Genomic DNA, 23,303 nt, shown 5'->3' on the forward strand with positions numbered 1-23,303 from the left:
CATTATATTCTCCAAGCATTTTCTGATTGAGAGCTTCTGATTTGTATGCAACATGAGTTTAAATCAGGCTCTTACATTTTGAGTTTTCAGACCAGATGGTGAGGATGTTACCCATATGCCAAGACCTAGAGATAAACCCAATTTTGTTTTTGTTACAATTCTGAGTCAGCTTTTCAAACAGCATTTCCGCTGACATTTTACATAATGAGAGTCCAGATGACTGCTCACTGTAAGGTGTTATTATCTCTGAGTATGCCCTCGAGGAGAAGTGCGAATCAAGATCGTCAGAAGCGAACACCCTGACTAAAAGACGTCATGTTTATTTGAATTCTGTAGATGCACTTTACTCACAAGATAGTATTTATAAAACTGTCTGCAACTACATATACTGTGTGCTAAATAACTATAGGATTAAAGCTGGGTAAATACAATCCTGTGGGAGTCAATGGAGCAAAGTATTTCACTGACAGTCTCCCAGGTTCCATTTGAAGCTAAAAAGGCAACATATGTTGTTGATTCAACGCGCACCACATGGTATTGTGTTACCTGTCAGATAAAGAAGGCGTAAAGTCTTGACGAGTTGCAATCTGACATAGCAATGCACATCATCTAAAATAACTTGCTGCTCTTTCATGGCAAAGGTGCTGTGTGCTTCAAATGGGAAACTCTTTGTCTACAACTATCATCCTAAAGTATTGAGGGCATCTCTATGTATTGTAGAGTAAATGTAAGGACTCTCCCTGAAAACTAAAACACAGAGCTTTAAGATTTCAGGTCATGCTGAGTATGCAAACATTAAAATAGATTCTATTGCAAACTGAATGCAAGGCAGTGGCACTCATTTAAAGCGTTCACCCCATTATAGTGAGTCACCTCATCAACACTATCACCAATATAATACACAAATGAACACTGAACAACTCTAAGACACTCTCTTTTAAGAATTCTGTGAACCCTCTCTGTACAGTTGTCGTAATCGTTGTTATTTCTGACTGATGTTTAAGTGTAGTATAATGTAGTATGTTAACATATGTTGCTGTACCCTGTCATGCACCTGTCACCGCACAAACCTGGCAACCTAACTGTAAATCAAAGAGGGAAACTTGGGTAATACAAACCCCAACATTAGCTCAAGTAGAACCAACATGCACTGATGTGCCACGTATGGCTCTTTGCTCTTGTGTAAAGCTGCGGTGAGGTCAATTATATAAAAGTGTAGGCTACTGTATATAAGTGTCTATGAAAGAAAAACATACCAGAAAACGAAAATATCTCTTACTGCAAGCCACTGTGCTGTCAGAAGCAAATAAAGCCAGGACAGCACTCCATGGTGGATTGGTATTTCATCACTAAACAAGGATTACAACACATACTTGTCTGTGACAATTTTAAAATCCACGAATTGTTGTTTTGTTGGCTGTTAAACAACCTGAAAGTCAATAATATGTAAGTCTTAGACACTAATTCTAGTTGCAGCACAACTAATGTGGCGTTCTTTGGGAAAAACTGACTTTAGGAATGTTCTAGTCAAGTATAATCCTTTGAGACAAGTACCAGAGAATAAAGTCTGTGATGCAGAGCTTTACCAGATTTCACAGTAAGAAGCTGGAACGCAGAATGAAAGGTTACAAATGACTTTTGATCAAATAAAAAATACGAATACTACATGTACGTTTTGCTGTTTTATGACTTTAAATATGTGAGTTAAATTGGCTAACGTTGGAGCTCTTGTATTGTATTCTATGACCTTTGTAGTTATGCAGATGGTTGAACTTTGCAGAACACCAAATCATTTCACTGAGCTTCCGTTAAAGTAAACAGGTTGTGCTTCAAATCCCCACATACAATATGTTAAGTGAGGCTTTTTCGTTGTAATTTACCGACTTAAACACACTCCTACAGCTCTTATTCACTGAGACGTGCTGAATACTATCCATTATTGTACTGTACCATAAGTATGTTTGCACATCGCGTACAAGTGTCTTTCTATTCAAGGTTAAGTCAACAAGTCCTCGAACAGATGTGAAACTAAAATTATAATCTATATCTAATGCACATATCTGTCTTGTACGTGTGTTCATAATTCATACTGCATGTGTGTATTGCCAGTATATACATACAATAAGCAGACCAAATAGTGAGGCTTGCATTGATTTTCTTTCATGCCTTGGTTTATACAGATGTTTCAATGAATATCCATAACGAATAGTAATATCCTGGTTATTGCATTTGCTCTGAAATTGTCAGCTATTATAAATAGATGTCTCGTTTCTACTCTGATTCGTGCATATTCAACAGAAAAATGTAATGTACAAAAGTATGCCAGCTAACGTTAACAGCAGAATCGTGGCAATGTCAAATGGATTGCTGGATGTAAAAAGTTAACTTAAGGTTTTTATCAGCCAAATAAGGAACCCTCTTAAAATTCACCAGTTGATCAGCATTCTCTAAAATGTAAAGAAAAGCAATACAATATTACATTATAACATCATTACAATATGAAATAGGACATATAGAATAACGTGTGCAAACAAACTCTAGAAAGTATCCGCTCACTTGCCCCACAGACATCCATAAAATGCACAATATATAATAAAAAGGGACACTTTTCATTTCTAAAAAGTGAAAGCAATTACATTAAAAAGTGTACTAATATAGAAATAGGCCATTGGTACCTGTAAGCCTTTCTGCACAGCCTGCAGTTCCTCTTAAGCTGCACATGGCAGTTTATTGTGATGACAGCAATTAAATACCCAGCGATTTGTGTGCCAGCGGTAATATGACTTATCCTACTGTCTGCCCTGCTTTCTAGAGCTGGATGGAAATAAGGTTTTAGTACTCCAGTGCGAGTACACCAGCTGAAAAGCGGCACACAGAAACCAGCCCATCCTCGAGGGACCAGCCATGAAACACAGGATAAACCATACAAGTGGTTAACGTGACACAGGAGGACCTCAGGGGGGGCTAACATAATACACAATATTCTCACCAGCTTAAAGCACACAGTGAATACAGGCAGTGTCCTCGCTGCTAGATGTAATGCTCAAGAGGGGATATGTGTTTGTGACTACACAGTACATAACTGGACTTCCCTCCCTACGACGCAGGGGACAACTGACAACGGCCCAATTTAGAAACAGTGTGCTTCATATGTCAGATTTGTGCCTCATCAGCATTCTTTCAATCTCTCCCTGTGGCTCTCCTTCTGCCACAGCTTAACTGGGTGTTTGCTTTTGTGTCGTTAAAACCAGTGGGTTTCAAATGAAGCTGTATAATGTACACTAAAAACACCAGTCAGCATTGAAATGTGCATTAAGGGTGTAGTAGTAAACTATTTGTCTTATTAGTGTAAAACTACAAACCCACCTTTCATAGATTATGTTATTTTTAGCCAGTATCACTACATTTACAGTAGTTTTGTTAATGTAAACATATCACATGTATACTGTACGTTTCAGACAGCAACATGTCATTGTATTGACAAAATTGTTTTTATGGAATACCAAACACCCAGCCAGTTGTTTACAAGTAGGTCAATGACAAGTAGTGTATTATTCCAAGGATTTTGCTAAACTTGACGACAGCAAACATTTTACTAATTAAATATTTAGTCAATTAAAAGTTTTCAAACCACCCACAGCAGTGGTTTTTCTAATTAAAAATCAAACATTCAAAATCGAATTACATTTGTTTTATGTATGTCAAGTATGTGTGTAATGAGAAGCCAACTGGTATGCATCCACTTTCCGAACCCCAGGACACCAGTAGGATTGTGGAAATGGAACTTACCTTAGGGGATTGGTAAAAATCTATCATAACGGAAAATGGTTTCATTTATGGGTGCGTGTACAGTATGTGTGTGTGTATGTGTGTTATCCATGAACAAATCACTGCAGCTTTGACGTTTGGCAGCAGAATACATTACAATAGCTATGATCCTTGCAACATAGGATAAAGCGAAGCCTAACACTGTACACCACATGGCAGGTTGAAGACTTACCTGTTCAGATGATGCTTCACAAGTATATGATAAGCGATAGCATTTCACATAACACAATATATCCTACTTGGTGTAAAGAAATAAAGAAAAAATCCAAAACATGTGCCAAACTAAAACTAATAACATGGCAACAAAGGCAAGCAAAATCAAGGAAAACGTGAAAAACTTCAACGTCAGTGTTCTTTCCAAATTTGAGGTTTTATTTTTAATACATGTCTTTCTCCAATTGGTAAACCAAACACATTGATGTTCAAGCTTCCCACACTTCAGTAAGCTAATGATGGCTTGCTAAATGTGGCTTTCTACAGTAGCTAACTTGAAAGAATCAAAACTTTACCTTGAATGCTCAGTAGGGACCTGAGTAGCCAAGTTTCCCCTCTCTGCCCTGAGGAGGAGAGTCAAATGGCAAAGATCAGAGGTATACTTACCCTACAGGGAGAGGAGGCGAGGATCACAGCCGGGATGGGAGGCCCACAACACTATGATCAAGCCTCACACGCAAAAAAAAAATCCCAAACCAATTATTTGAAGCGTAGTTACCCCTGGGTGGTGGTGGTGATGTACTGGAACTAGGACAGCAACGATTGTGTTCATATGCCCATGTGAGCTTCATTTATGATTCCCATGCATCAAGCAGAAAAGAAACACGCAACACAGCTTTCACATGTGAATGCAAAGCAGAAGCGGCACCTACCTTTGAGATCTTTGAGTAATAGTTGAGAAAGCAATTTGTTTTTGAATGCCAATGACTTTATATACTTCAATTAGCATGAGTATATACTGCCACAAACACTGCTGTCATAGTTTCATGAACACAGAGAATTAGAAGGGGAAGTACCTTTACTTTTACCTATGAGTTTTGATGAAATGTTCCATGAAGAAAGCAGATTCCAGACAAAAAGGGAGAACAAAAGGAGAGGGGATACCAATAAGTGTCCGGGTCAGGTTGGGAAAAAGGATAGAAGATGGGAGAAAGGCTTGATGGCTACATATATGTGCAAACAGAAGAGAGGAAATGGGTGACTAACAAAGGAAAGCAGAAAGAGAGGAGCAACACATCTCTGCTGCATGATAAGGATATGCAGAGGCCACAGAAATGGATGAAGATAGAATGGACAGATCGTCTGTGCAGACTCTCGCAACATGCACGGCAGATGAGGACCGGCTTTAATATTCAGTAGGCTATTTTTCCACCACCATGCATCATATCCTCATAATCTTAATTCAAATGTCCCTTTGCTTGAACCACATCATCATATTACATCACAACTGTACAGTAGATGTGAATAATTAAAAAGGAAGAAAAATATGGAGAGAAATTATGACACGGCTACTAAGCTGAGTGGGGAAACCAAAAGAGCTGTGAAAAGAGGTCAGACAGAGAAAAAAGGTATCTGGGAGACGGAAAATCAACTAGGTCATTCAAAATAAGTGAAAGGACAGCCCATATATGAAGCTTCAAGTCTGAGCATCGCACAAGCGTTATATGCACACACACACACACCTCTGAGCACAATGGGAGCAGGAGGGACAATGGAGGAATGATAGGAAAAAGGAACAGAGCTCATACCTTGGTCGCCCATCATCAGGTGTGCCAGACCTTAAAGGAAAACAAGAGCAAAGTCAGCAGAGAACATGGGATCATGGGAAGCTGTGAGACACCGACACGCAGGCATCTGACAACAGAGTAGATGTCTGCGTTGCTTGAGGAGTGTGGGGATAGGGAAGAGTGGGACGGAGAGGAAGAGGAGGATGCACAGACAGGGTTAGCGCGATGAGCATTTAGTCAACCTAAACAGGTTGCAATGCATCATCAGCCACTTACTAGTCATCATTCAGAATTCTTTATTCGGGTTGACCTTTTTTTTGTTTTTTCTTGGATGAGAAAGTACCATACAGTCCATGGAAAGTACACAGACTGTCATTCCACCTACCAACCAAAGAGTGATTCCTAGGCGCATGTATTGCAGAAGACTGTTTTACCTTGTGTCGTGTCGTGCAGTAAAATTAAAAAAAGATGATTGGACGCTGTGCTGATTTGAGTAGCAATGACTTCAAATTGCGTAAATTAACAGTTAAATTGTATAACATTCATTTGAATTGACCAACATGGTCCAGGCACAGCACCGTTAGCATGCTAGCTAGCTGTTTGTGCTGCTTTATGTTAGTCAACTGTGTTCCAATAGCAAGCTTTTCTTCCAGCTATACAGTGTACATTGTCATTACCCGGCTGTTTCAAACATGGGCGATTTAAAAAAACCACATCAACAATTCACTTTGTTTCCATGGAATCCAGGTACAAGGACAGTTTTGCACCAATACAAAAGGTAGCATTGTGTGAGAAGTCTTTGTAAAAAGGGTTCATGTGGCCTTTTGATTAACTACACACACACCAACACAACATTTCCTTAAACAAATGTTGGATATCTTTAATAAATGAGTTGATTATTATTATTTAAAGGTGCAGTGTGTAACAAACCGGCTAAATTTGAAGTTTATAACATTCAAAACATAACAATCAGAATGCTAACCGACTAGCCCCCGCCCGTCCTGTCTTGTAATAACAATTGTAAATTATTGTTACTTAAGGACTTTAATATTTGACTATATTTTATTATTTTAAGGTTTAGTTCACTTTGAGAGTTTAAGTCTGATTTAAGTGAGATGTGACACAAAAAAAGAAAAAAAACACACAAACTTTATCAATAAACACCAATGATTACCAGATGTATCAGACTTACCACTCCAGTTATATCAATATCATTACCAGGATAAAATCATTTAATTAAGTAACCATGCCAATATGTAGGCATTCAAAATTTAGCAAGAAAGGAAACCATCGTTCAAAATACCCACCTTCATTATTGGTGTCTTCTGGAAGCACGGACAGGCAAAGAGAAAGAGAGGAAGACATTCATTAAGCAGCATGCAGACTAGTACTGGCCATTGCATGTCGTAACCATGCAAGGCTTTAAACATCACATGCAAGTGACCTATTGTAACTCCTGTTGTATGCATGGGCCTTCATTTTGATGTCTACCCTTTTTTGCTCGTAGATTTAACTGGAATACAGGACAGAGTTGTAACTGAATGAGCCCTCCTGAATATTTGATATAACCTTGAAGTACTAAAGTCTTTGTTGGCAGCAGAAAAAAACTGGCATCTCTGTTAAAAGACTGAAGAACCAGTATTGATCATGAGGCGTTAGGAGATAAACATCTTCAGGCTGTAGGCCGGTTGATGTTGTTGCGTTAGGCTTATTTAACTTTTATTTATTCAACGGTTTTTTTAAAACACAATGGACTCTAACTTTTGAAACAACAACTATTTTATACAAAATACTCAATGTAAATTGTGTGCGATATTTTAGTTTTTTTCTTAAATGAAAAGCATCTCCTCACCACATGTGATGAAATGCATTGCAAGAGGAAGAAAGCTAAATAAATAGAGTTGGCTGTGGTATAGCAATGCCTCGAAGGTTTGAGATTGGGCTGTGGGGTCTTGTGACTGGAGCTCTATTCAGGTGATTTCAGTCTCCGTACCAAAAGCAATGACCAGTGAGCACAGCTTGGCGTGGCAATGCAAAAGGAGATTGCCTCCCATAGGAAATTGCCCTAACATCGATTTGGGCAATCAAGGTGAGGTGTGAGGAGGTGAGAAAAACGCCATATAAAGTCTGTCACTCAAAAGACAGAAGAGGCCGAGAGAAGAATTACATGTTGGTGAAGGAATAGCAAACAGGTGAGGTGAACATCATGCAGCCAGTGGGGGAAATCAATAAGTTGGAGAAAACATGCAAAACCAGTGAAATTAGAGTATGTAAGGACCCAAATGCCTATAGAAAGAACAAAATATAGTCAGTCAACAGTTCTATTCACCATTAAGTGCTTGCAATTTGCCTGGAGACTGATTCCATATTTAATATTTAAATAATTAAAATCAGAATAGGATAAATACACAAAATGGTATGAATGAAATATTGATGATATAAGGTTATCATGAAATGAATCATGAAGACAGTTGCATGCAATGTCTTATCATTATATGTACAACAAAAAATGATCCTATAATCATCCAGTCACTGGAACCATGCGGCCATTTGAGCACCAAAGCCCTCTTTCAACTACAAAATAAACTCCTACCTCTTCAAAATGGTTTCTCGGCCAGATTCAAGCGTTTTTTTGACCCAAAACTTACCATCACCACCGGATTCCCCTTCCAAATCAGACTTCATGCACAAAAACCAATCCAAATATTCATTTTGTGAACAAAATACAAGGCATGTAAACAGTTTCACTTAACATGGCAAGACCAGTTTCCTTACTTTATTAAAAAATATTGTTTCACATACATTTTGTGAAATATTGTTATACATTAAAATTGTGCCTCAGTTTTTAAATTTCTTGTAAATTATGGGATACTTGAGAAAAAAATATATTTAATTGAATTTGAAGTAGAAAAAAATGAAATTTGCACATTTCCTGATTTCTTCACTTGATGGTGGATTTTATTGTAAAAGACAAAAGTGCACTTTGTTCACAAAAAGTTAGCTTGATGATGAAAAGCACACCGCTGAAAAGACATTCTGACAAAGCAAGCATGAAGCTGGCAGCTGAAAAGTGACCACAGGTGAAAGAAAAATAATCATCACCGTTTGCTGTTATCAAAACCCCAAAGACTGACACTGATATTTGCCACAATGACAAATAATTCACCCTACTGCATTTCAATTGTAATGGTGGCCTGTTTAAGAGCATTGTTTTATTAGTTGATTTTAGATTGTGAGAGTATTTAGCAAGTGTTATAGGGATTCCTTTCTTCAAATGATGGGTGATCAAAACCAATATTTATATAATAATTGAATATATTTAATAATAATATACCAGATTTAGAGTCTGATTTATACTAATTAGGTACATCTTGAGAGGCATGCAGTATATATCCTTTTATTAAAACTCTTATTGCATTTTCTTTACACTAAAATAGACCTTCCCACAAAAAATCAGTTTTTAAATTGTGATAATATACACAAGAAAACTAAATAAGGGTGCTCGGGAAATGTGATTTATTGACAGATTATGTCCAGTAGTGTAAGTAATTTATTCAAATCAATCTTCAGTGGCCCCACCAAAGGAGAGTTTCATTTGCTAGTCTTCTGAAGAAAATAAGCTTTCCTCTAACAGCTGTATCACCTGACAGGGACCATTAAAACAAGCCCCATATCACATATACACACACACACACACACACACACACACACACACACACACACACACACACACACACACACACACACACACACACACCACACACACACACACACACACACACACACACACACACACACACACACAACACACACACACACAACACACACACACACAACACACACACACACACACACACACACACACACACACACACACACACACACACACACACAACACACACACCACACACACACACACACACACACACACACACACACACACACACACACACACACACACACACACACACACACACACACACACACACACACACACACACACACACACACACACACACACACACACACACACACACACACACACACACACACACACACACACACTCTTTCTTTCACAAATGTACCCAGCTGGTTGCATCCTAATCCAGAGACGTAAATCCATTTAATCCCCTTGACAAAGTGATCCCAGTGCTATTGTGCTGGTAACACTACACCAAAATGCACTCAACTGTCTATCAGACAATCTGCATCTCTCATGGTCCTGTTCTGTTGATCATGGTGCTTAGCTCATGGAAAGTAATTACATTACAGTTCAAGTTGGTGCCGAACTGAACGTAACATCTGGCGCGCTACAGCAGAAGAAAGAAAAACAAGGCGCGTTTATACGTCTAAAATCGATTTTCTTTTCTATTTGCCTCCTGCAGACATGATCCTGACACCTCGGCGCAACCTTGACGCTTTGACTGTGAGCTCAACACTGTGACAACTGATTAACGCCAATGTGACATCCCATAGGAAGCGTAACTACCATTGCTTGATCCACTATTATACGTTGCGTAGCCTACCGTCTGCCAGCTTGATAAAACATCATTAAGACATCCGTGTTTGTCTTGGAGCACGCCTGAATGCAGTTGGCTGAAGAGACATGCCAAGAGCAGGGGGGGAGGTTCTGGGTCACGCTATATCACATAAAGGAACATGTGTCACATTCACTACCCCAAACACACAGCACGAGAAATAATTCCTTTTTCTCTGCCATTTCACAATTTTAGTATATCATGCGTGCCTGAATTAACCCTTTGTCATGCACTCTAAATGTCATCAGCATTGCATTGCTTGAGGTACGTTGATATTTTGTTGTCAATATAGTTGCTGTATTTAGCTGGTTTAACAGTTTAAAACCAGTTGAGCCCCGAGCCTGTTTTTCAGGCCTCAGGCTCGAAAATGACATTCCCAGAACAATTGACTATATCTTCACTTCTAAAAGGGGTACATTAATAATCTTTTTTCTCAAAGCAATGATAAACCTGTGAGAACCAGATTGAACATAGTAAACAAATGTAAATGATAGTGTCCGTCCAAAAAAAACACATTACTTATTGTGAAAACCACCCTTGAATAATAGGATAGTAGACTAAAAGCTTTAGGAATCCACACTATAACATATAATAAGTACCCTGTATCAAGATTGATGCAAAATAAGTGACATTTGACCTTTTTAGAGAGATTTAGAAAATAAACCCCACTTCTGGGGTCTGAGTTCTGTGCTAAGTGTGTTAGCATTTCTTTCGCTCAGGGCTAATTCAGAGCATTTGTTATTGCCCTTATGTTTCGTTTTGCTAAAAATGGTTAATATTGTCTGATAGCTGAGTTTCTTCCTGTTAAGTGAATATGACACATTCATAGTTTATTAAATGTTAAGAAACCCTCAGACGCTGTTTCTTGCAAGATGTTGCGTTTTGCCCCCTCCCGCGGGGCCGTGGGGTCTAACTGATCAGAGGTATTTAATTTAATCTCTTAACAAGCACTATCTTAAAAGAAACACATGAAATGTAAATGGTTCCTCCCCATGGAAAAGTTTAATTATATTCATGAAGGTAGTCTCCTTTGAAAGAGAACTCTTAGGAGTTTACTTTCAAAATGTCTAAATGAATGTTAGTAATACTTCCAAATTGACAGTTTCACAAATGTGTTAAAAAGGTAGAAAACGCCTCTCCCCTATTTTCCTGTCTAGTTTTGTATAATCTCTTTAGTAAATAAGATTTGTTTGCTTCTTTGATATTCAGATCCTTAAATGGTGTGCACAGACACATTGATAAATGTAAGTGCTGGCAAATGATCTTTATTATGTCATGGTCGAGTAAGGAATCAACTAATTGCCATCACAGACAAGGGAACAACCTTCCACCTGGCTTGTCAGGCCGCTTGTCAACATTAACCAGACATGGGGAATATATTTACATAAATGATTTACTTGAAAACGTTGTGCAACTACATGCATTTCAATACATTTCTTAAAGTTAAAAAGCATATTTCTGCAGCCTGTTCTATAAGTGTCTAATTGTGTGTGCAATGTAGCAGCTGTTAAATAAATAGCTGCATGTTTTATTACAGACGCTGCATAAAAACTAAAACTAAAAATTGTGTATTATGACATACATATTAACAGTGTAATTCAATGAAAAATAATATAGTAATATGTTAAATTATGTTCAATATTATGGATTATAAAGCAGCTGACACTTCCTAATGAAAGCAGTTAAATTCCATCTTAAATAGCCTCAAACTCAAGCAGCTTATCATGCCAGCATTGCTTTGAAAAAGTAGGTCAGCTATGACAATGTTTTATTGTGGAAAAAGTTAAACTGACTTGAAAAACATTATACTAGGATATTTAAAAGAGCTGCAGAGAAATGTATGAGGATGAGAATGTTGAAGTGCACTAAGCAATGATATGTCAAGGTTCACACAGCAGGTTCCCCGACTCCAGTTTCCTTAGATTACAGAAAACCACTTATTACTCATCAGAACCTTTAATGTATTAATTTGTAAATGACAAAAAGATTATCCACAATCTTATATTTTATTAATGGACAGCATTTCATCAGATATCCTACTATGTTCCCTATACCCCTCTTAAGATACTGTACCTCACAGACCTGAAATCATAAGATTCCAATAATGCAACTCAAACTTTAGAAACCTTCCATCAGAGCCACAGTTACATTACTGTTGTCACTGGCTGAGTCGCACTGATATATAGGGGTGTCCTCCACATGAATTTACATATTCAATGTTTTGCTCAATGATCCCACATCTTGTTTAGCTTTATACAAGAAAAAAGAAAAAACAACAGAGATATTGCCGAGGCGCAGCATCCCCGCTGCTTCTATGTGCCCACACCTGCTGATTTCGGCATGGAATCATTCTTATTGTTAATTCACAATATATATAGCGCTCTGATAGTGCTAGATTTTTATGTAAGTGCTCTAGTTAAAAAAATGCTTCCATTGATTTTGATATAAAGCTTTATGCGCTCCTTGATTAGTCATGATGCTCTCATAGTCTAGCAAATGTTGAGATTCATTGAAGAAGGGGAGTTATATTCAAATGTAAAACTTAATAAAAATTCTGGTATTTTTTCACCAAAATAGGCTATATATAATGTGTTTTGAGCAAGATAATTGGTTATAAAAAGATGTTATTTTATGTTAAATCAGAAGCTCAGCCCCGCCATAAATCCAGAATGAAATAATCCTTTATTTCATAATGACATTTCCCCAACACAGCAGTGCTTTTACTGTGAGTTGGCGGTCGAATTAGGCTCCTTAGATAAAATTGTGACAGTCAACTATTCCGGGGCCAACTGTTAAAATTAACTACATACAATTGGTGGAATTCCCTCATAATATTTTGTGCAAACGAAAAATGACTTCTCTAAATGTTCCACCCTGACAAAAACACACAACTCTATAAAACCTCAGATAAAATAAGTGCTCTTCTTCTCTTTTCCTTCTACTGCAGTGTTATTAATAAGGGGTATAATGTCATCAGCATACACGCAATAACAAAGAAGAACAGAAGGCACTGAATCCATTGCCAGCCCATTAGAGAGTTGTACATTTGAAAAATAGTAGCAGGAAGACTGTTCAAAAATCCTTTGTCGCAGAGGCACTTTAAGGGAAAATGTAAAAGCCTTGCAGCAAAGGTCACAGCTACCAGAGGATCGATTTGTTGTTAAATTACAAATTCGACTAAATCAAGAGTAATGGTTATAAGTGTGGGTTCATCTCTTAGTACCACAGCCTAAACCTAATGCATCTATCTTACAGAGGAGCTTTAGTGGCACTACAGAGCTCACCATCTTCGTCATTATCCTTCTCAAGCAACAGTAAGAGGGCAGAGAGAGGAAAGTGACCAGCCACTCTCACACTCTGGATATGGATAGCTTCAACAGCTGATGCTATACTGCACGATTTCCACTCTCACCAGCAGTCAACGATGCCACACCTACGCTTTGAGAACAATTCGCTTTTCATAGCCTTTTTGTGAGGTCATCACACAGACACTGAGTTCCACATTTTATCAGAATGACAGGTTTTCATTTTTGGCTACATGCGTCTGTTTTGGTTATAATTGTGGTTTAAATATTGTACGCCTTCAAGTGAAGATCATCTATGTATTGCTAGTAGCTTTGAACTGTTCAATCTAACCTATCAATGTACCAAATGTATTTTCTGTGTCTTCAATAAAAAAATATATAATCTAAAATTGTGAATCAATAATCATGCAAGGTCCTTGAGCATACAGTAATGAATAGCACTACACATCTACAGAACACTTCACTACAAAATAAGGCTGATAGATCCATAATATGCTTCCAAATATGAGAGATCATACTTTGGATGTCATCTTATTTTAGCATACTGAAAGCAGGGGAAAGAGCTAGCCTTGCTCTGTCCGATATCTAATCAAATGATCGTGGTAGTCCGATTTCGTAACCTTTCTACAGTGCTAGGCTAGCAGCTTCCTGATCATGGTATGGAACACCATTCATTTGTCTAATTAAATTAACTCAAACAAGATTAGTGTTTGAGTAAATAATCTTGTTATGCAGCCACTACAAGGTTCTCCGGACAGATGGTGTGGACAATAAAGTCCAATCCAGATATTTTCAAAGGGAAAGCCCAAACAGAGAGGATTGTGGGAGCAGATGTGCTGAAGACCTCTAGATTCTTTTACATCTTGTGGGTCGGAGAGATTCAACAGGATAATCAGAGCAGCTTATACAGTAGTTCTAATAACCTTAATCCTGGATTGACAATATCTAGGATATTATTGCAGATGTGGACTAAATCTTTTTGGAGAAGCAGCAGCTCTGCAGGCGAACTAAGACGTCTACTAGGGATCAATGTAAACCACAAGTCTGTTAGTAAAGGCTAATTTGTAATTTATTGTAATAGAAATGAGAGACTTGTGTTGAAGCATGTGTGCTAATGTATTACCAAGCACCTTTTCTAGCTAAATATGCTCAGCAGTTGCTTAAGGGAACTGCAGTTTTGGCTCTCACTGTTGACGTGTGACAAATCCCTATCTGAAGTGCAGCTCTTCAGCTAAAGTAAGAAAATAAAACTATTAATAAAGCTCTGTAAGTATTAATACAAGCTCTTAGTACTGTAAACTGTGAGCTACAACCCTTTCAACATCAATTACAAAAGAGAGAGAAATTGTAGAAATAAAAAGCTTCCCGGTGAAAGGGAAGCTTTCACCAATGACATATACCAATGACTACTACATCTTATCAATTACTCTATATATAAAGGGGTAAAGATGTATACGGTACATTACAAAAGGGAACACTACTCATGGAAAGAAAATGACACATAACTTCCACTACGCTGTAGTTATTTCAGGTTTATTTTTGCTGTAACAGGCACAAATGGCTTCAAAGTCAAATCAAATATTCCTAGAAAGTTCTTCATCATTAGCATGACAGCTATCAAATTATGGCAGTGCACTTTCGACTTGTTTTTTAGTTTTTAAGACGACTCTCATGAAGGATGACACCAAACCAGCAGCATCAAAGGCAACTTATGTTCAAAGTGAAAATATCATCTACAGCCTGAAATTTAAAGAGGCAAAACCTTGCCTCAATGCTGCTTTTTTTCCATATCTGTGTAAGGGAGATCAAACCGTTCATATTGCATTGAAATCACGCAGCAATTATGTAAAGTGAGGTATGTTTCCACACCATACATAGGTATGAATAGAAATGTCTTTTTATGATAAACAAAGCAGAATCATTTGTTTAAAGGTAAAAATGCTGTTAGATGTCGTGCATACTGTACATGAGATAACTTCACGGCAGATAACAGGATTCAATCGATGAATTATGCATCTAACGATACACACTAAACTCAAATATGCCAGCTAACATGCCTCTATATGAAACACAGTGTGTAGCCCAGTTTGATAAGAGGCTAGTGTGAGTGTGTGTTTATTTGTGCAGTCGGACGAATCCCTTTAAAGGAGGAGTTATGTGTCAAAGAATTTCACAAACACCCTTTGACAGTCGGGAGCACTTGTATTTAAACAAGGCAGAAATCCTAGGGGAAAATCCCTCTAATCTTTTGATCCCAATATCTGTCTTTGGACTCAGAGACAGCAGTATACTATTAATCTGCTTTTGTCTGAGTGAAGCTGCAGGATGCTTCTAGACAGAGTGACACTTTCAGAGATAGTGAGAACACACGGTTTGTGCAACATGACAGACATGCCTGAAAGGAGGCACTTATTTGTATTAAGAGTTTTTCTTCCTTTACACTGTGTCTCAAAGCAGTTTAATTGACGGTGTATGTGGACATGATGAGGGCTATTGAATACTTAAATAGGATGTCAACAATTGCAATCACCTGGACATGGCCATATCAATGATCTAAAATGGATGGTTTTGCTTTTGACAGTCTGTTTAATTCATTAAATGTACTGTTGTCATTTATATTACCTTGTCTCTTTGTGTATTTCGCTCCACACCGAATATCTCTAATATTTAGCAGCACATTGACGGAATATAAAGAGTATGCACAAGATATATGTCCCAACAATGTACATTTTTAGACGCATTTTACAGTCTTTGACCACTTTATTTTAAAACTTTGGTTTTCCTGCACCAAATATAACCCTCCCCATTTCTTTACTCTATTGTTTCCTTTAGTGTATAGGTTGAAGTGTCCTTAGGGATATAACTTGGCACAGAATGTCTAGTACTGACTTAAGGCATTCAGCCAGAGCCTCAACCAAACATACATTTCCCTTTGAATCAATGTGCCTCTTCATTCAGAAATGAATACACATTGTGCTGTACAGTCCAACATATTCCTTGCTAAAGATGTCCTGCACTAGTCAGGATAGCCAAATGATTGATGCTCTCTTTCATATTGAATAACACTAAAGGTGTATAGGTCTATCAGTATCACTGTATTCAAAATGTTAAATTAAAGAGGTCCCAGGAACAATGCCTCAAATAACACGTGTAAAGCGAACATATTACCCAAATCTGCAGCTCTCCTCAGTCCTATAGAGCCTTTCAGCATCATTCAGCTTATTATTTTTTTAAGTACCAGACATTTTGGTTTACTGTCATGGCTATTTTCAACTTCATTGACTCAGTGCATTAAACAGTTTTTGACTGAACGCTAATAAACCCACCGCACAGTACCCAAATGTAATGGAGCTAAAATAGCAGTAAATGACTCCAAAAGAACACACATGTTGGACATTTCCCACCTACTTAGTTAGTGTAATGGCATGTAGGTAGCGAGTCATTGGTGTGACAGATGATGTGAAAATGCCATTAATAATGCAGGGAGTCACAGATTTGTTGGGATGGTGCTCAGTGACTAAAGGAGTTTACATTACCAAAATAGCAGCTGATTGTGATTCAAATGTGATATTAGGTGGGAATTCATTTCAATTACTGTCATCATTTGAACTCCATCACCGTGCATCACCAGCTATATCAAGTGGCTTAAGACATCTGACTAAGTCCTTGTGACGTTAGTTGGGGACTTTCAACTAATCAGTATCTTTAAAAAGCCCTTGAAGCTATACTCTCAGCTAAAATCACACAATGAAAGTGCCCTGCAATCACAGATACTTTCTGTGTCCAGTCAATGGGAGTTGTCCTTTCAATTGCATAATGCACAAAATAAAAAATAAAATGCTCCACGCTCTCAGTTTAGATCTGCCCTACTTCTTTACCATGGACTGATTTATGCTTAGCTAATGTACGATGAAATAAACATCATTCCATTTTGTGAGGATAAAATATGGAGCTCTCCAATGCATCTATGTTATTTATCAAATGAGAAAAAAGGGGACGACAGATTCTGGGAACTTACTGGCCATGGAACAATGCATTTAAATGATTGTTTCAACCGATCATAGGGATTTATATGTGCGTGTGGGGGTTTGTGTGAGGCCATGAAATGTGCAAGCTTGTGGTTGGACAGCGGAGGCTTGACAGGTCTGGTGGCAAATCCTGTAATCCTTTCATCTGATCAAAGTGAGACAACAGCTTTTAAATGATTTAATGGAAAGGTAAATTTCAACCTCCAATGTACTTTGGAGGTGAATCAAAGCACGGTGTACACGAGAGGACATATCTATATGACTCTAAATGTGATTCCCACTGTGGATAAGAACATTTATTGAGGCTAGAACACTAGCTTTAATCACTTTTTTATATTAGTGGTCTGATAAATTAGCAGTAGTTGTTTGTGCTTGCCCATGCAGCTCAGGATGGTGAGAAAGCAAGCAGTAATACCACATTGCCTTAAGGTCGGAAACAAATCTGTTTACTTGCTAGAATACTGAATTAGATAGGTAGAATTGGGTGGATGCTTTAAACCAAAGTGACTTAAGGTACCATGAGTTCATACAATTTCTGCATGGATGGCTCAGCTGGGAATTGAATCTATGTCTCGCAATGCAGAAATGAGCCATAAAGAGCTACCAGTCTTTCTCCATTGCAAGCAGTATTACCAATCTTATTATGGCCTGGTGTCAAATATAGTAAAACAAAATAATGGCTCAACATAAACGTAAAAAAATAACGTAACATGAACATCAGTCTTAATAGTGTTTTAGCCCAAACAATAATGTGTCATAAGAAATGTCCTTGATGCTTAAAGCAGCTCTTTGTTGCTATTTGGAAAGATTTTAAAGCAATGGAAAACTGTGATGATTTTCATTTTACAGGCACACAAGCAGAGAAATGTGATACACTAAGATCAAATGTTCATATTTTAGATGAACAAACCATTTTAAAACTGCATAAATAAATAATGATCAATATTTTAACAGAGAATCAAATTACTTCATGCATGGGGCTGCTTGTTGTGACAAACCCACAAATAATGATCACCAAACTCTGCCTTTTACCACCATTTGGCCATTGTTTTGGTTTAATGACGCACAGCTTTAACATTTTAGTACTTTCTAACCACTTTCATCAACAGCAGGAGACAACTGTTCTCTGCACCCTGATACATCCTTAAACGATACCCACCAAGCATCAAACAGCCAAAAAAGCAGCTATCTGATGGAGAGAATAAACCTTTCAGCTGCTATTCAGTCAGATTTCCCCTCGGGAGATGGAGAGAGAGACCAGGACAGAGCAACAAAAAAATACATATTGTAATGAAATTCAGTGGGGAACACAATTCTAAATGAATGTGAATGCTTCTACTGGGTGTGTTATTAGAGCAACTGTTTGCTAACACACTGGCTGCACCAAAGTGACCAGCACCACAAGACTTGTCACAACGATGAGCTATGAAAAACAATATTAGAAGATGACGTAATGCGCTGCCTCTCGTGAAAAACCTCTAAACTGTGAGTCTAATTCCATCATGCAGTGCAGGGGTGTGACTGAGAGGGTTTTCAGTACTGCATTCTGCTTTTGGTCCGTCTGGGGTGACGGCAGCAGACGTGTCCGCTGACATATTGCCTGTTAGTCTTTGAGTATTCTGTTGTGTAATCTTGTGGATCTAATTACTTCAGTTTTGTAACCTGTAGTTTATCTTCCTTGCTTCGGCGTGGTAATTGAGGCAGGGTATTTAATGAGCTAGCAGATGTACAGCTACCGTTAAATACTTTTTGACTGAGTGAAAGATTCTGCTCTTTTTTCCCTCACACTTTTTTTACGATCTTGCTAAATGAATGAATTGAGTGAATTTACAAATACCGGGAAAGTGACTCCTTTATCACAGTCACTGCGGCACCTAGTAAGACTGTGTATAATTCAGGATTTCACATTACATTTTTTGTATCTTTACAGTGTTGTTAATGAATATTTATGTTTCTTTGAGATTTATTTATCAGAGCTGTTTCAGAGTCCATACTATCAAATGTTTAAGACTTCTTCAGATCATCTCTTCTAAAAGTGTGCATATAGGCATGCTACATGGAAAGTGATTAGAATATATCTTTGAGGGTTTTTATCTTAAGAACTAGTAAATCTGTTCCCTATTGTCATGGTATATTCATTACATTGACCTCTTTACACAATGAATGATCATCCTACATGCAGCACAAAGACAATATATTTTACGAAATGTATCTTAACACTGCAATAACATAACCAATTAGTTATTTCATAGTCATAAAGGTATTAACATTAGCATTTCTTGATTTAAATTAAGAGCCACCAATAAACATAACCAAGTGTACCTTATATTAAAATATTATAAATAACAGAAGTCCTGTTTTTTCCTTGTTTTTTTACTCTTGAGTACTGACAGTTAGGATCCTAAAATAGTCATACTTCTTTTTCCCACTTTAGTGCAAAGGAAAAATATCAAGTGGGCTTATGTACCTTATAATGAGCTCGTGCTTAGGGGCAAGACATTTGTTAAAGTGCAATCAACAAATGCCAAATGCTTACTGACAGTGAACCAAAGAGATAAGGGAGTTGTTTTATCCAATTACTGTCCCCTTTAACACAAACAGCTTTCAAATCTGCTGACTTTTTTCCCCCAATAATATACAAATGGAACAAGGCATGCAAGTGCAATAAATAGTGGCAATATAATAATAGACTGATAATTATAGACTGTGCTCAAAAAGAGGAAGAAATACCACCAATGGGTGGCATGTCTAAGTCTGTTTCCTGCCACAGTTCAGCTCTCATCTGCATTTATTAAGGTTGCTTTGATTCAGTGCGGCCTTCTTTTTCACTGTTAAATAAACAAATACTTAATGCTGCCCAACACTGAAAGCCCCTTAGTGAACTACAGCAACAATTATTCATTCTGTCATTGCATGAGGTTGGTCAAAGCACTACGCTGCATCTCGTTGTTTTAACAAACATGAATGCAGCAGAGAATGAAACATAGCCTACACACTGTTGAGAGGACATTCTAATTAGTGGTGCTTCATATTTGCCTCAATGACTAATGACAATCAGATGGGAATATATTTTGCTGCAGTAGTAAGTTATCCAACGCAGGCCTAATGAGCTTATTGTTAATACAAAATGTATGTGCTTGAATAAAGATACATGGGGATATGAAATGAAATGTATATCATGGCCTATTTACGTTACATTAGTCCATAATGATAAAATGAGTCCATCAGTATCTGAACAAACTTAAATAAGAGATAGATAAATACACACACACACACACACACACACACACACACACACACACACACACACACACACACACACACACACACACACACACACACACACACACACACACACACACACACACACACACACACACACACACACACACACACACACACACACACACACACACACACACACACACACACACACACACACACACACACACACACACACACACACACACACACACACACACACACACACACCCCTCCCCCATCGACACGCAGCCTGACCAACAAGCCTGCTGAAACATTTGAATTTCAAACAAATAAGGATGAGAACTAAAATACATCCTGAGATCACAATATTTATGGCAACGACAGTGAATATTTTCACTACCTCAATCTCCCACATTAAACAGCTGTTTTTTTGTTATCTGTTAGATTTATTTAACAAATTAGGGTTTGAGTTTTGAGCGAAGTTGTGGCTTAGTCATGCCACAGTTTATTTAATGATTTCATAATGTGGGGAGATTTAAATCAATCTATAATTTACAATCCTGGTATCAAATAGTAAATTACACTAAACACAACTCAGTTAATATGTTGGTTCTCATGTGTTGTCATCTCAACATATCTATGGGCTTTTATTTTGTATGTATATTTAGGTTAGTGACATCATTCATGTTTACTCTTAGATGATTACTCCTTCTCATGCATTTGAGGTAAGCCATTGGAGATGTTTCATAGGTCAACCAATCCCAATGGACCTGTTTGATAAGAACGGAAAACACCTTTGGGGGATGGAGAACACCTGCATGTTTTGCTAATGAGGCCTTGCAGGAAATTCCCTCAATACAAACAACAGAATTGCAGATCGATGACACATCGTAAGACTAAAACAAACATATGGCTTTTGCCAATTTGTTGAGAGGAAAGGATTACTTTAAGAGTGATTTAAATGACAAAAGGGTACTTGAATTTGATGTTGAATCAGTTCACATTGTGGCAGAATGAAAAGCTAAGGAGGACATGTTGTTCCGACTGTATGTCTGAACTGAATTCAGATGTCTTACCTTCACTGCAGTCCTTTCCTTGGAACCCCGTCCGTGAGCAGTCACATGTTGGTTCGTTGTTAATTAGACTGCAGATTCCTCCATTTAAGCAAATGTTGGCCGGTCCGCAGAGATCCTTCAAGACCCCGTCACTGTTAATTATGACAGACTCCGTGTTGTTGACCTTTATGTCTGTTATCCAACCAGTGAAAGGTAGCTGATCCTTGACTGTAGATGATGTGAGTCGTAACGCCTCGGATCGTAATTCCGGTGGTATTCCACCAACAAACAAATGGCTGAAAACAGTCATATCCCGTCTTTTGGACTTCACCTCGACCCATTTTGTCTCATTGTCTACCTTTAGGGTCGTGTTCTTAAAGTTTCTCCTTATCGTGACTGCGTGCCATTGGCTGTCATTGACTGCCGTGTCAGATACGACGGTTGCAGGCTCGGCACAGAAGATTGAAAAACGAAGGCTGAGTTTACCGTTCAGTATGAGAAGTTCTAAAAAGTCGCAGAACCCCTCATCGTCGAAGTACACAAGCAGCCCATGGGAACTCTTTGTCTTCATATTGAAGCTCATTTCGCTTTCGCAACATGCATTCCACACTGGAAATCTGGCCCACTGGCCTTCAGCATCTGTAAATTCTAGAGAAGTGCCTATTTCTGCAAAGCACAAAATGAGCAGCCCAGCCCATATGATATGGGCACTATGTGGCTTTTGTAAAACCATCATGTGATCGCTAAATATGTGCAGATAGACAGGAACTTATTAGGCTGAGTTTATTTATGAGAACCTTTGGTCCAGCAATAAATATATTCAGTTGACTTTGAGAGAGTAGGCTGGCATACAAGTGACTCTCTACATTGGTAAACTAGTGTAAACTGATGCATTGTAAGAAAAAAGATTAAATGCTATTTAATGCTTGCATAGCAATATGCTTTGCCAATACTTATATCCTGGAGCAAATACCATTACCTCACACTGTCCAGGCCACTGGCCAAAAATCTCACAGTTCGCGCCAAATTAGTTTGAACTGTTTAAAGGTCCTCTCTGCCATGGCTATTTAGAGCAAAGTGACAGAGATTCAAATATCCATCGGGCACACTCAATCTAATTTATGTAATTATGGAACGGTCCCTTCTGGTGCCAGTTAGTGTGTGCACAGTTTCACTTGAGTTGAAATAGCAGCTTAAATCTTCATGTTTATGCCAACATTCTTTGGCGGGTAACAGGAAGCCTTGCTCGGGGCTTCTCACCCTGAATCCTCCGTAGCATTGAGAAAAAATGCCATATGGAGACACGTTGGCTGATAAGCTCAGCAAAAGAAGCAGCCTGTCTGTCAAGGCAGTCCTCTCTCCCAAAGCTCTCTGCAAGAGAAAAGCAAATGTAATACATTATCAGCTTTTTTCCACCACATCCAAATCAAGAACAGCTAATCAAGCTCTTATGTGCAAAGAGGCCCTTTGTTGCAACAAACATGAGCCATATCAATAGATGAATATCGCCAGGGCTTTCCAGGAAGCATACAGCAGCTCTGGACTTTCCGTATCACTCGATCCACACATGACTTCATAGCGTGCGGAAATGTGTCTTAAAATG

At 38.1% G+C, this 23,303-nt stretch overlaps 1 protein-coding gene across 1 annotated transcript in view; it reads right to left on the bottom strand.

Annotated features, from left to right (window-relative positions):
* The window catches only part of LOC117499778 (neurexin-1a), a 228,207-nt gene extending 205,383 nt beyond the window's left edge, over positions 1-22,824 (bottom strand). The window contains exons 1-4 of the mRNA XM_034152400.1: positions 21,722-22,824; positions 6,857-6,874; positions 5,571-5,600; positions 4,338-4,385 (exon numbers count right to left, since the gene is read on the bottom strand). Of these exons, the coding sequence (XP_034008291.1) occupies positions 4,338-4,385; positions 5,571-5,600; positions 6,857-6,874; positions 21,722-22,436 (811 nt within the window). The 5' untranslated portion in view covers positions 22,437-22,824. The remainder of the gene's footprint in view (positions 1-4,337; positions 4,386-5,570; positions 5,601-6,856; positions 6,875-21,721) is intronic.
* Between the last annotated feature and the right edge of the window lie 479 nt (positions 22,825-23,303).

The sequence above is a fragment of the Trematomus bernacchii genome, unplaced genomic scaffold, assembly GCF_902827165.1.
Source record: "Trematomus bernacchii unplaced genomic scaffold, fTreBer1.1, whole genome shotgun sequence".
Taxonomy (NCBI): domain Eukaryota; kingdom Metazoa; phylum Chordata; class Actinopteri; order Perciformes; family Nototheniidae; genus Trematomus; species Trematomus bernacchii.